The 12193-nt window shown below is 40.9% G+C and overlaps 1 protein-coding gene across 3 annotated transcripts in view; it reads right to left on the reverse strand.

Annotated features, from left to right (window-relative positions):
* ANO6 (anoctamin 6) overlaps positions 1-12193 on the reverse strand; it is a 187002-nt gene that overhangs the window by 50950 nt on the left and 123859 nt on the right. For all 3 annotated transcript variants that reach the window (XM_045523605.2, XM_010964168.3, XM_045523606.2), the window contains 2 exons: positions 10795-10910; positions 5654-5788 (listed from right to left, as the gene is read on the reverse strand). In XM_045523605.2, coding sequence (XP_045379561.1) covers positions 5654-5788; positions 10795-10910 — 251 coding nt within the window. The remainder of the gene's footprint in view (positions 1-5653; positions 5789-10794; positions 10911-12193) is intronic.

A 12193-nucleotide genomic window follows, 5' to 3' on the forward strand; every position in this document is an offset into this window, starting at 1 on the left:
AGACTCAGTGTGTCAAAAGACAAGAGCAAAGAATCTTGGCAGCAGAAAGAGAAAAGTGACTCAGCATACACAAAGGCTCCTCAGTAAGACAAACAGTTGATTTCTCATCAAAAACCATGGAGGCCAGAAGGCAGTGGGATGGTATCATCCAAGTGATAAAAGGAAAAGATGGTCACCGAGTATTCTACATCCAGCAAAGCAATTCTTCAGAAAAATTAAAGGAGAAATTAAGACACTCTGAAAGAATCCATTGCTAGCAGGCAGGCCCTACAAGAAATACTAAGGATAGTCTGGCAGGTGTAAATGAAAGGACACTCACCTGAAAAAATAAAGAGCACTAGTGGAGGTGACTACATGAGTGAAAAAATAAAACAGTATAAATATAGTTTTACAGGTAACTGTTTTCTCCTATTTGATGTAAAAGATAACTGCAGAAAACAATACTTATGAAACTGTGTGGACAGGCTTATAAATGCATGAAGATGTAATCTGTCTGACAATAACAGCACGAGGACGAGGGACAAGACTGACACCAAAGCAAAGGTTTTGTGTACTATTGAAATTAAGCTGGCATTCATGTGAACTAGATTGCTTTAAAACAAGATGTCAGTTATAATCTCCAGGGCAACCACTTAAGAAAATGCCAAAAGAGAAGAAGAAGGAAAAAAGGTAAAATTAACAACAAATTAAAATGGTATATTAGAAAATGCCTATTTTGTACAAAAAAGGTAGTTATAGAGGAATGGGGGCGAAAAAGACACAAGACATATGGAAAACAGATAGCAGATGTAACTTCAACCTGATCAGAAATTACATTAATGTAAATGAATTAAACATTCCAATCAAAATACGAAAGGCAGAAATAAATGGAATAGCGAATAGATGAACAACAGAGAAAAATCAACAAAAAAGAAAAGTTGGTTCTTGGAAAAGATCAACACAATTGACAACTTTTTAGCTAGTATTGGAGAAAAAAAGAGAGAAGATTCAAATTGCTAAAATTAGAAATGAAAGGAGGGACATTACTACTGACTTTACAAAAATAAAAAGGAATATAAGGTAATACCATGGATGATTATATGGTCAACAAATGAGATAATCTAGATGAAATGGATACATTCCAAGAAGGACATAAATGACTGGAGCTAATTCAAGGAGAAATAGAAAACTTGAACAGCCCCACAGTAAGTACAGTGACTGACTCAGTAATCCAAAAACTTCCCCCAGGGAAGTGCAAGGCCCACGTGGCTTTGCTGTGAGTTCTATCAACTACTTAAAGAAAAAAAAAATCAACACTTCACTAACTTGTCTGAAAATAAAGAGGTGGGAACACTTTCCAATTCATTCTATGAGACCAGTGTTACACTGATACCAAAACCAGAAAAGGCATCACAAGAAAACCACAGACTACTATCTCTTATGAATATAAATGCAAAAATCCTCAACAAAATACAAGCAAATCAAATCCAGTAACACACAAAACAGACCACAATCAAGTGGGATGTATCCAGGAATGCAAGGGTAGCTCAACATATAAAAATCAACTCATGTAATATGCCATATTAATAGAATAATGGACAAAAACGAGGAATGGAATAGAACTTCCTCAACTTGGCAAAGAACGTCTATGAAAAACCTAGAGCAAAGATCACACTTAGTGGTGACAGACTGAATACTTTCCTCCCAAGATCAACATTGTACTAGAGGTTCTAGTCAAAGCAACCAGACAAAGAAAATAAATTAAAGCCTCTAGATTAGAAAGAAAGAAAGAAAATTATTTCTATTCCAGATGACATGATATTGTATATTGAAATCATAAGGAATCCACCAAAAAAAAATTAGAATTAATAAGCCAGTCCCCCAAAGTTGTAAGACACAAATCAATATATAAAAAAGTAATTATATATCTATACAACAGCAATGAATAATCTGAAAATAAAATGAAGGAAATAATTTCATTTATAATAGCATCAAAAAGAATAAAATATTTAGAATAAATTTGAGAAAAAAGTGTGAAACTTGTGTATTGAAAACTATAAAATACTACTGAGAGATGTTAAAGATGACCTAAAATAAATGGAAAGCTGTTCTGTGTTCATGGATCAGAAGCCTTACTATTGTTAAGACGGCAGTCGTCCTTAAAATGACCTATAGATTCAATGCAATTCTGGCTTTTTTGCAGAAATGAACAAGCTGATCCCAAAATTAATATGGAAATGCAAGATACCCAGAATAGTCAAAACAATCTTGAAAAAGAACAAAGATATGACGTTTCTAATTTCAAAACTCACTAACAAAACTACAGTAATCAATATAGTGTGGTACTTGCCTAAAGGACAGACAAATAGATCGATAGCAAAGAATTGAGAGTCCATAAACAAACTTTTAGACATAGCCAATTAATTTTTGACAAAGGTGCCAAGACAATCCAATGGGGAAAAAATAATCTTTACAAAAATGGTGCTGGGACACCTGAATATACACTTGGAAAGAAAGTTAAATCTTTACCTTATACTGTTTACAAAAATTAACTCAAATCATAAATCTAAAACTCTAACTTTAAAAAGATGAACACTGAGAAAACCTTCACGACTTTGTATTACAAATGCTTTCTAAGAAATGACACCAAAAGTACAAGCAACAGAAGAAAAAAAATCAGGTAAATGGAACTTCATTAAAATTATAAACTTTTGTGCTTCCAAGGACATCATCAAGAAAGTAAGAAGACAGTCCACAGAATGGGTGAAAATACTTGCAGTATTTTCCCTAATAAGGGACTTTTATCCAGAATAGACAAAGAATACTTAAAACTTGACAACACAAAGACAAATACAATTCTTGTGGTAGCTCACAGCGAAAGGGAATATGACAATGAATATATGTATGTTCATGTGTGGCTGAAAAATTGTGCTCTACAATGCTTTGACACAACATTGTAAAGTGACTATAACTCAATAAAAAAATGTTAAAAAAAAGAATAAATGTAAAAAATAATTTAAAAAAGACAAATACAATTAAAATGGGCAGAGAATTTGAATAGATGTTTCTCCAAAGAAGACATACGAATGGCAAATAAGCCCATGAAAAGATGGTCAGCATCAGTAGGCATCAGGGAAACAGAAATCAAAAGCACATACCACTTCATACCAACTAGGATGACAAATATATATGATATATAAATATGTAAAAAAAAAAAATATATATATATATATATGTAAACCTGGTAATAACAAGTGTTGATGAGGATGTGGAGAGACTGGAATCCTCATATATTACTACTGGGAATGTAAAATGGTGCAGTCACTTTAAAAAATACTTTGACAACTCCTCAAAATGCTAAAAGTAGAATATCTCCCAGCAATTCCATTTTTTGATATATTCTCAAGAGAACTGAAAACATGTGTTCACACAAAAAACTTGTCCATGAGCATTCAGAGCAGAATTATTCATCATAGCTAAAAAGTGGGAACAATCCAGATGTCAACTGATGGATGGAGAGGCAATGTGGTGTATTTATAACAATGGCGTATTATGTGAACACAAAAAGGAATGGTGTACGGATAATACGCTACACCATGGATGAGCCTTGACAACGTCACACTAAATGAAAGAGGACCATCACAAAAGGCTGCACACTGAATGGTTCTACTCATCTGAAATGCCCAGAACAGGCAAATCCCTAGAGACAGAAAGTAGAGGGGCTAAGGGAAAGGAAGGTTAGGGAGTGACTACTAAAGGGTACTGGTTCCTTTCGGGGATGATGAAAATGTTCTAAAATTAGTGGTGATGGTTGCACAACGCTGTGAATGTACTTAAAACCCCTAATGCACACTTTCAAAGGGTGCATTTTATGGCATGTGAATTATATCTCCATAAAGCTGTTATTCTTAAAGGATGCATAAGCTTTAAACGGGCCTTTTATAAAAGAGGAAACACCTCTGTTACCCTCTGCTTATGCAAACGTATTTTCAAAAGCACAGAAAGTCAGTCATATTTTGTAGGGATACAAGTATATGTGAAAAAGAATATACAGTGTATGCTAAGGAATGATAAAAATCAGTATTTAGTGTGGTGGTTACTTCCAGAGTGGAAAGTGAGGGGATGAAATTGAACAAAGCACTTCGCAGGTAACAGGTATGTTCTTTTTCTTAAACTGGGTGATGGATCATTATCCCTTACAGCTTAAATACATATTCTATTCTTGTGAATCTACTCAGTATGGAATATTAACTGAAAATTTTTAGCAGGTAGAGCTCAGCAGTAGCATGCATGCTTAGCACACACAAGGTCCTGGGTTCAATCCCCAGTACCTTCATGAAAAAAAAAAGATTAAAAAATATTTAAAATGCATATATTTTAAATATTTCAACGCTACTTAAAAATTATATAAGCAGAGCCCAAATAGTTTTGAGCACAGGGAGATTATCCCCAAGACACCCCCACCTCTACCCCCTAAATCCTCTGTAAATTAATCTGTGTCAAAGAGTAGGAAATTTGTGGTGTGACTGTCATTTCCTAAAATGAATTATAATGAGAACAACTACCATGCAAGAACCTTATAAAAACACCACCTTTTCACTTTGCCGCTGTATTTCTGAGATGCCTTTTTCTGGTTGGAACAACATACGAGACAATGGAGAAGCCAAAGACAAATTTAGGCAAAAGACATCAACATTCAGCCTTTGGCCCTAAACTCTTTTTTGGTGAAGAGAGGAGAGTACTTCCAACACCATCTGCAGCTTTGTAGCTAAGAAGCCATACTGGGCACACACCCTCAGAAAACCTGTTAAATAGAACAGATAATGATGCCTATACATCAGAGCTGCCGTGCACGCTTCTGCCTCCAGAGCCAGGCTGATCGGCTCAGGGCTAGAAAAATTTGGTAATCAGCTCATCGCTGGTGCCCAGAAATGTGGATCTGGCCGTCACATCTGGACAGAGGCCAAACAAGAGAAAATGCCTGGTTCGGTGCTGCACCCCTCTGGAGGTTGAAACCACCAAAAGCAAAGGACTAATTACACAGTTGAGAACAGCGATGGTGAAATTCAGTGTTCTGGCATCCACGTATTTCCCTTTAGACAGTGCAGCTGGTGTTTTAATTTCGACATTAGGCACAAACTAATTCTTTATCACTTTCTTCCTCTCCTAACACTTAAGGGTTATCATTTTGTTTTTCAAGTAAAACAAAAATATTGTTCATTTGAGTTTTTCAACATGTATTTCTTCGTATATATTAAGAAGTCATTTCTAAACACATAAAAGCACCAGTTTGACCAGTTTTGCCATTGAAACCGTGAGGAAATCAGAGCTGCTCTTGGCCCACATCTGTAAGGGCTGAGTGGAGCATTCCTCTGGGGGCCAGAAGTTCAAGGATGATCCTCCCTCGAGACCTCCTTTCTTTTTCAAACAAAGTCTTATCTTAAGATATTGGAGTGTTTCCTAAGGGTAATATTCCTGTCAGAGGTTGGGCTGCGTTATCTAAGAAAAATTTTTTTCCACTTAGTTATTATGCTCAGGACAAAAGGGATACATCATACAAAGCAGAAAGTGCTCTGCAATGAGTCTTCTTTTACTAAACCAGTCGGAGACCCTGAAAATCAATTTATGTCTGGTCAACTTTTCAGCACAGTAACAAGGAATAAAGAGAAGTTACCTCCAGGTACAGTTATTTTGATTAAAATATCCGTAGAGAAAACAAGCCACGCCCACGACTGCTGCCAGGAGGAGCATCTGAGTGTAATAGCCCAGCCAAGCAAAGTAGATTCCAATCTTCTCTCCATAGTATTTCCTGCAAAGACAGAAGGCAGTTTCAGAAGACACATAATCACTCTGTAGCTTCATCCTCGTATTAATTTCTTTCTTTTGTTTTTTTTTGTTGTTGTTGTTTTTTCTTTGGGTGGGGGGCGTAATGAGGTTTATTTATTTGTTTTTTAAATGGAGGCATTGGGGATTGAACCCAGGACCTCATGCATGCTAGGCATGCACTCTACCACTGAGCTATACCCTCTCTCCATCATATTAATTTCCGATTCTAAATAAAGGGGGCTTTAAGCTTAAACCTCTGACTCAATTCACACTTAAAACGCATGCGTTTTCATAGCAGACCCCGAATTCTACTGTGAAATAAGAAGTATTTTACACATCACGGAAGTACTGATCACTGGTTCGCGTGTGGAAGCAAGATAAATTAGAGCAGAGCGAAGGCGGGGACAAGGCTGACTATGGAGCAGATACAGGGTATCGTCATCACTCGCTGGAAAGACTGGCACATTCAACAAACTCCCCCAAAGACTGTTCTTAACAAGTGAACGTCAACAACTGGCTCAGTTATCTGCTTCTGCTTTATCTTGGGAACTTCCCTGGAGCAAATGCAACGTAAACCACAGATAATAAGAAAAACGGCTGATAATGACAACAACTAGGAGTGCAAGGTCTCTCTGAGCAAAATGTTTATAAGACTCATTGTGAGAATGGGAGAGGGCAGGAGGGATGTGATTGAGGAAGGTACTGCCCTGTATTCTTTTTATCTAGCAAGTCTATTGTTCTAGGTTTTAAAAACTCTTGGATGTTTCTCAGTTAATCTGGAGTAGATGGAAGAGGCCAGGTAGGCAAGATTAGAAGAAAGGAGGCAGGGCATGAAGTGGCGCCAGGCTGGTCCTGAAAGGGAGACAGACACAGACAGGCAGACACAGAGGGTTTAGGGATGAGGGGGAATAATTACACGGCTGTTCAGGTATCTTAACTGGTTCACTTCTGACTCAGCAGTGGTTGGTAAAACCTGTGGATTTCCTCAGCTTTGAGGCCTCTCTGAGGCTTCTGGCTCAGCCTGGAGCTGGGCTGAGCTCGGTGGGCTTAGCCTCGGGGGGACTCAGCTCTGAGAACAGCCTGGAGTCCTGGGACACTTCACGCAGGAACCCCCTTGGGCTGGACCAGCGCTCACAGGGCAGCTGTGAGACCAGCTCCATCTTCAGAGACCTGGGCGTGGACCATTCCATGGGGAAAAGGGCTGAGCCTGATGCGGAATCAGGAGATGGGAGGGACAAAGTGTGTTCATTCTCCTATGACCGGGGCTTTGTGGCCTGGCTCACAGATGGCAGGCTCAGGATGGTGTCTGGGAGAGAAAACCCTGGCAGTGGCTTTGAGATGCCTTGGACTCTTTCCTGATAGGCTTTTTGTAATACATTCTTACCAACTATCCGCCCTGGAAATGCCACATTCAAAACTGAAAGCATGTTAGAAGTTGCCTGCTCCAGCTGCCCAATGGTAAACACATCGTGCTACAGTTAGAGAGCCGGTCAGGCAGCCTCTGCCTGGATACGTACAGTGACAGGGGGTTCATTACTCACGAAGGTTACATCGTCAGTACGAAGGTCAGAAAGAATTTTTGAATCTTAAACAGATGCCTGCCTCCTAAATCCTTGCTGAAAGGCTGGGAATGATGAGGATCCCTGCAAATGTAGTTCTGTCTGATCATTCTCTCTCTCTGCCAAAAAAAACCCCAATTCTTAACACCAATTTTTCAAAATTCAGCTTTGATTTCTTTTTATCAAAGTTATACCGTACATTCATTAAAGAGTCCAACAGTTCTAGAACACCGACTGTAAAAAGGAGCAGTTCCCAACAGCCTCCCCCACTTCCCGGCCAGAAGCAACCACGTTCAGCTCCTACTGCTGACTCTTGGAATACTTACCCCCCTATCTCTAAATAATGTACTTGCAGCGTAGCCTACGGACTTTTTCAGTTCTACGTATGACCTACGTGACTTTCTGTTTTGGAAGATGAGGATCAAGCTCTCTTTCAAACCCCATCTCCCATACACACCCAAACCTCCGTTCTTCCATCCTCTTAACACAATTACATTATGATTTCGATCAGCTCAATATCTTTGCTCTACACTATTAGGACTCGGTGCAGACCGTTCACAGCTGTAGCAAGCTGTCTGCTAGGTTCACTTTTTTTCTTCCCTACTTCGTTTTTCCTGGAGTTAATCATTGTCTTGGTGGTTCACAGCTGAGTTTTCTGTGCCCTTATCAACAATTCAACCCCAGACCTCCCCCTAATGGATAACTTTCTCGCTGCTTTCTAACACATTGTCTACAGATTTCATCTCCTTGAATAAATCTCTTCAGATCTCCTTCAACCTGGAGTAATGACATGCTAGTCTTGTCACAGAGCTCAAGGGTCACTGGTGGGAAGCAACAAAGGGAGCACGTGGACCAGGAGCAGGGAACAGTTCGATGTACTTTCCTTAGCAAAATATACTTAAAATAATGGGAAAATTGTTTTCTTTACTTACAGATACACACACACACACACACACACACACACACCCTGAAAGACCATAAAGAATGATTAAAAAGCCATCAAACTCATCGCCCATCAAATACTATATAACATAAAACAAAAGTAACAGAATGGAGACATCATATAAATATGAACCTCAAGGGGGATGGGGTGTAGCTCAGTGGTAGAGTGTGTGCTCAGCATGCATGAGGTCCTGGCTTCCATCTCCAGTACCTCCATTAGAAAAAAAATAGTTAAAAAAGAACAGAACAAAATATTAACTTCAAATATTTACATACGTACAAACACCCTCTTTTGAAACTGTATTCTACAAGATAACCCGAGTTCATGAGAGAAAGTGCCTCTTCATGACTGTGATCCTGGTGATAGATGAGGGAGGAAATTAGAGTATGACCACACGAAATAAAATCCCTTACGAAATAATGAATCTAGGTGACAATCATTAATGGCTGCTGTCTTCACGAAAAAAGAGAGACAACGGGACATCATGTACCTTGTGACAGAAGTACGAAACGCCACGTAACAAGTATCCTCGCACAAAGTTGAACCTCAGTCAGATCGAGCTTTTAGGGGAGGATGAAATCACTTAGCTAAGCAAATATGCAGGATGGAGAAACCAGTCTAACACCACAAAGGAGAACGAAATCAGCCAAACAGAAAATAGAGAAACCCCTCAACAATCGCAAGGAAAACAAGAGAGAAACAGGAAAATGACAGATTAGAAACCATTTGAGAGATGTTAGTTGCGACATCTGAACCTTGTCTGGGTCCTGATTTCAACCCCAAAACTACTTAAAAATATATTTTTTTTGTGACAATCAGGGAATTATTTCATAACCCTTAAAAAAAGGAATCTTCCAATTGTATTTAAAAGAGATCTTGTCATTTCACGAATCAAAGGTTAAGCTGTGTAGGATTTTCTTCAAAATGATCCAGCAGGTGGGGGAGCGGAGGAGGTGGAGATAAAAGATGCAACAACAGTGACTCTGAGTTTATAATTTCTGGAGCTGAGTGGCTGATACAGGCAGGCTGGCTGTGCTGTTCTCTCTACTTCTGTACATGTTTGAAACTTTCCATAAAATGTGAAACAAACAAAAACACTTCACAGTGTTTTAAAACTCTCACTTTGAAGGTTAAGAGGTTTGCCCAGGGAGGTGGGCACCTGCATGGGGCACTGAGATTAGAACAGGCCCCTGGCTCCAGGCCGACCTGGGGCTGCCTAGACCCTCCTCTTCTCCTCCTCACCGTCCACATCCAACCCATAACCACGTCCTGTCAATTCCACTCCCCAAACGCATTCCACACTGGCTCCCACCATCTCTCATCTGGCCCGCTCCCAGAGCCTCCTACCCGGCCTCCCTGCTTCCTGGGCCCCTGCAATCCATTTCTCCACACTATCTTTGCAAAATGTGAGCGAGAGAAAATGACTGAAGTGCTTACACTATCATGACTGCTTCTCACTGCACTCAGAGTCTACACTCCTTTCCGGGCTCCCGACACCCTTCTAAACCTCACGTCTCATCATTCTCACCAGCGCTGGCTTTCAACATCTCCTCAAACCTGCCGAGTGCATTTGTGCCTCGGGGCCACTGGACAAGCTGCCTGTTTCTGGGGTGACTTTTCTCAGATCCTCAAAGTCTGGCCTCCTTTTCACCATCCACACCTCAGCTCACAATGTCACCTACTCAAAGATAGCTTTCTCGACTCACTTCCCCCAACGTCTCCCCATCTCAACACTGTGTTATTGCCTTCATTTCAATCAGACATTTCATTCCCTTATTTGTTTGCTTATTTTTGTTTGCTCAGTTGTTCTTGGTCTCCCGGTCCCCAGCAGCCTTGTCCAAACAACATAAGCTCCCAGGGAGCAGCCGACACTGGTGCTTTGAGAAGACACATGCTAAGCGCGATGTTACAGTCACTGGCACAGTGAAACGGTATTGAACAGCAGACACAGCAAAGCAGGGAGAATTGCTAGCTCTTACTATATAATTTAAGCAAAATGTAACATTTACTTCTGTTTAATGAAGAATTTGGTGGGTCTTTGGTTCCCAGTTCCTGGAAGGTAACCTCTGAAGCCTTGAACTTTCCCAAGGTAGGAGTGTCTTTGTTATTTGTGGCGGACCCTTGGATGGCCTGTGCTCATGAGGTGACTCAGGTTGGGGACTGGCCAGCCAGAGACACCAACCATGTGATTAGAGGGTTGGGGCTTTGAGCTGTGTGATATCTGAGCGACCACCGGGAGAGGAAGGGGCTGAAGGGTCAGGGTTAAGGAAAGGTTCGAGTTAGGGTTAGGGTTCGGGTTGGCCGTGTAGGTAGTGACTCAATCAATCGTGCTTTTGTAATAAAGCCTCCAGTAAAAACTTAGGGCAACGAAGCTCAGAGCTCCCGTGAGCTTCCTGGTTGGTAACACTCGTGGAGGACTGTCGCGCTCAGACACCACAAGGGCAACCCTGAGCCCTTCCCACTGGAGTGCTCTCCACAACAGCTCACCTGATGAGATCCAACGGCTGCTTCTTATATATGCTTCGAGGGTGAGCCCATTCCCTGTACAGAAGGTACCGTTCATTGGGGCAGCTGAGGTCCTTTGACGGAGTGCTGAAGTTGCACTGGGAAGCAGAAGCAAACAGGTGAGCGTCACAATCACCATGTGTTCACATGTTCCATTGATAAAACGTGGTGCTAACAAATTATAAGGGGCCCTCATTTGCCAGAAGGGATGGAAGTACCATATAATTTTTCATAATTCTCAACCAGGGGTAGTATTAACCCCATGAGGGTCATCTATGAATGTGGGTGGAAAGGAACGCTTGGACGTTACACCACAGGTACCTGGTGAGAGCCGTGCAGACGCTTAATGTCCTACAATCGGGCCGGTCCTAAACAGGAAAAAAATTAGGCCCCCAAGTGCCCAAACTGCCACAGTAGAGGAACACCTGATGGCCAGCCCCCTCCTTGGACACCCAGGGGAACCAGGGACTCTGGCTGGTTAGGGGCAGGGTCAATTCTAAAACCCAGGCTTTTTTGCCCCACAATTCAGTAGTTATTCTGTGACAGCACATGGAATATAAACAACAAAGAAACCTGACATGATGTTATACATTTAGCTTAGTCAAGAAACAAAGCTTAAATCCAGTCATTCTCCTTCCCACCTGACCTACTTTCCTTCCTCCATTACTAGAACCAGATTATCACCCGCCCAGCCTTCACAGGGGTCCTGACCCCCACTTACCTCCCTCCCAAACACCACGAGATTATTCCTTAGCCTAGACGTGGGACCAGCAATTACAAGAGGCATTAGTGGAAAAGAACTGGTTGTGTGCAGACGCCAACTAAATACCATAGAATCCTGGCGTCCCATATGACTAATCATGACAGCTCTCTGCAAGTGTCCCCAAAGTTCATTTCAGGCTCTCATTGCTAATTTTGCTGGGATACAAATATAAAACACGTGGACTGCCAGGCTGGACTGCTATGCTGGGTCTCTGAGCCAGAAAGCTCAGGGTCTGCTTCTCCACCCAGCTCCCTGCTCTCTGTTCATGCATGTGTATCAAGCAGCTGTTTAGTGTCCTTGTTTTAATCGTGTACAGTCCATTTCAGTACTGTTTTCATCCACAAATACATGTACCACACAGTAGTAATGATCAATCTCCGTCTTTGCTTTCTTTGTTCTTAGAGAGTCAGATAAATGGATACCAAATATAACAAAGTCACAGAGCACTATAATATAGTATTTCCTTTATTTCAATGGCAGAATTTATTTAAAGAGCTTAGATATAATATCCTTACACTTACGGCATCATTAAGGGTCTGAAGCAGTCACATTATAAAAATTTCATTTCATGAGATGTTATCAGCTAGAGAAGTGCTCTAGAATTTGAGGGGTTGCTGT

This window comes from Camelus bactrianus, chromosome 12, assembly GCF_048773025.1.
Source record: "Camelus bactrianus isolate YW-2024 breed Bactrian camel chromosome 12, ASM4877302v1, whole genome shotgun sequence".
NCBI classification, from domain to species: Eukaryota; Metazoa; Chordata; class Mammalia; order Artiodactyla; family Camelidae; genus Camelus; species Camelus bactrianus.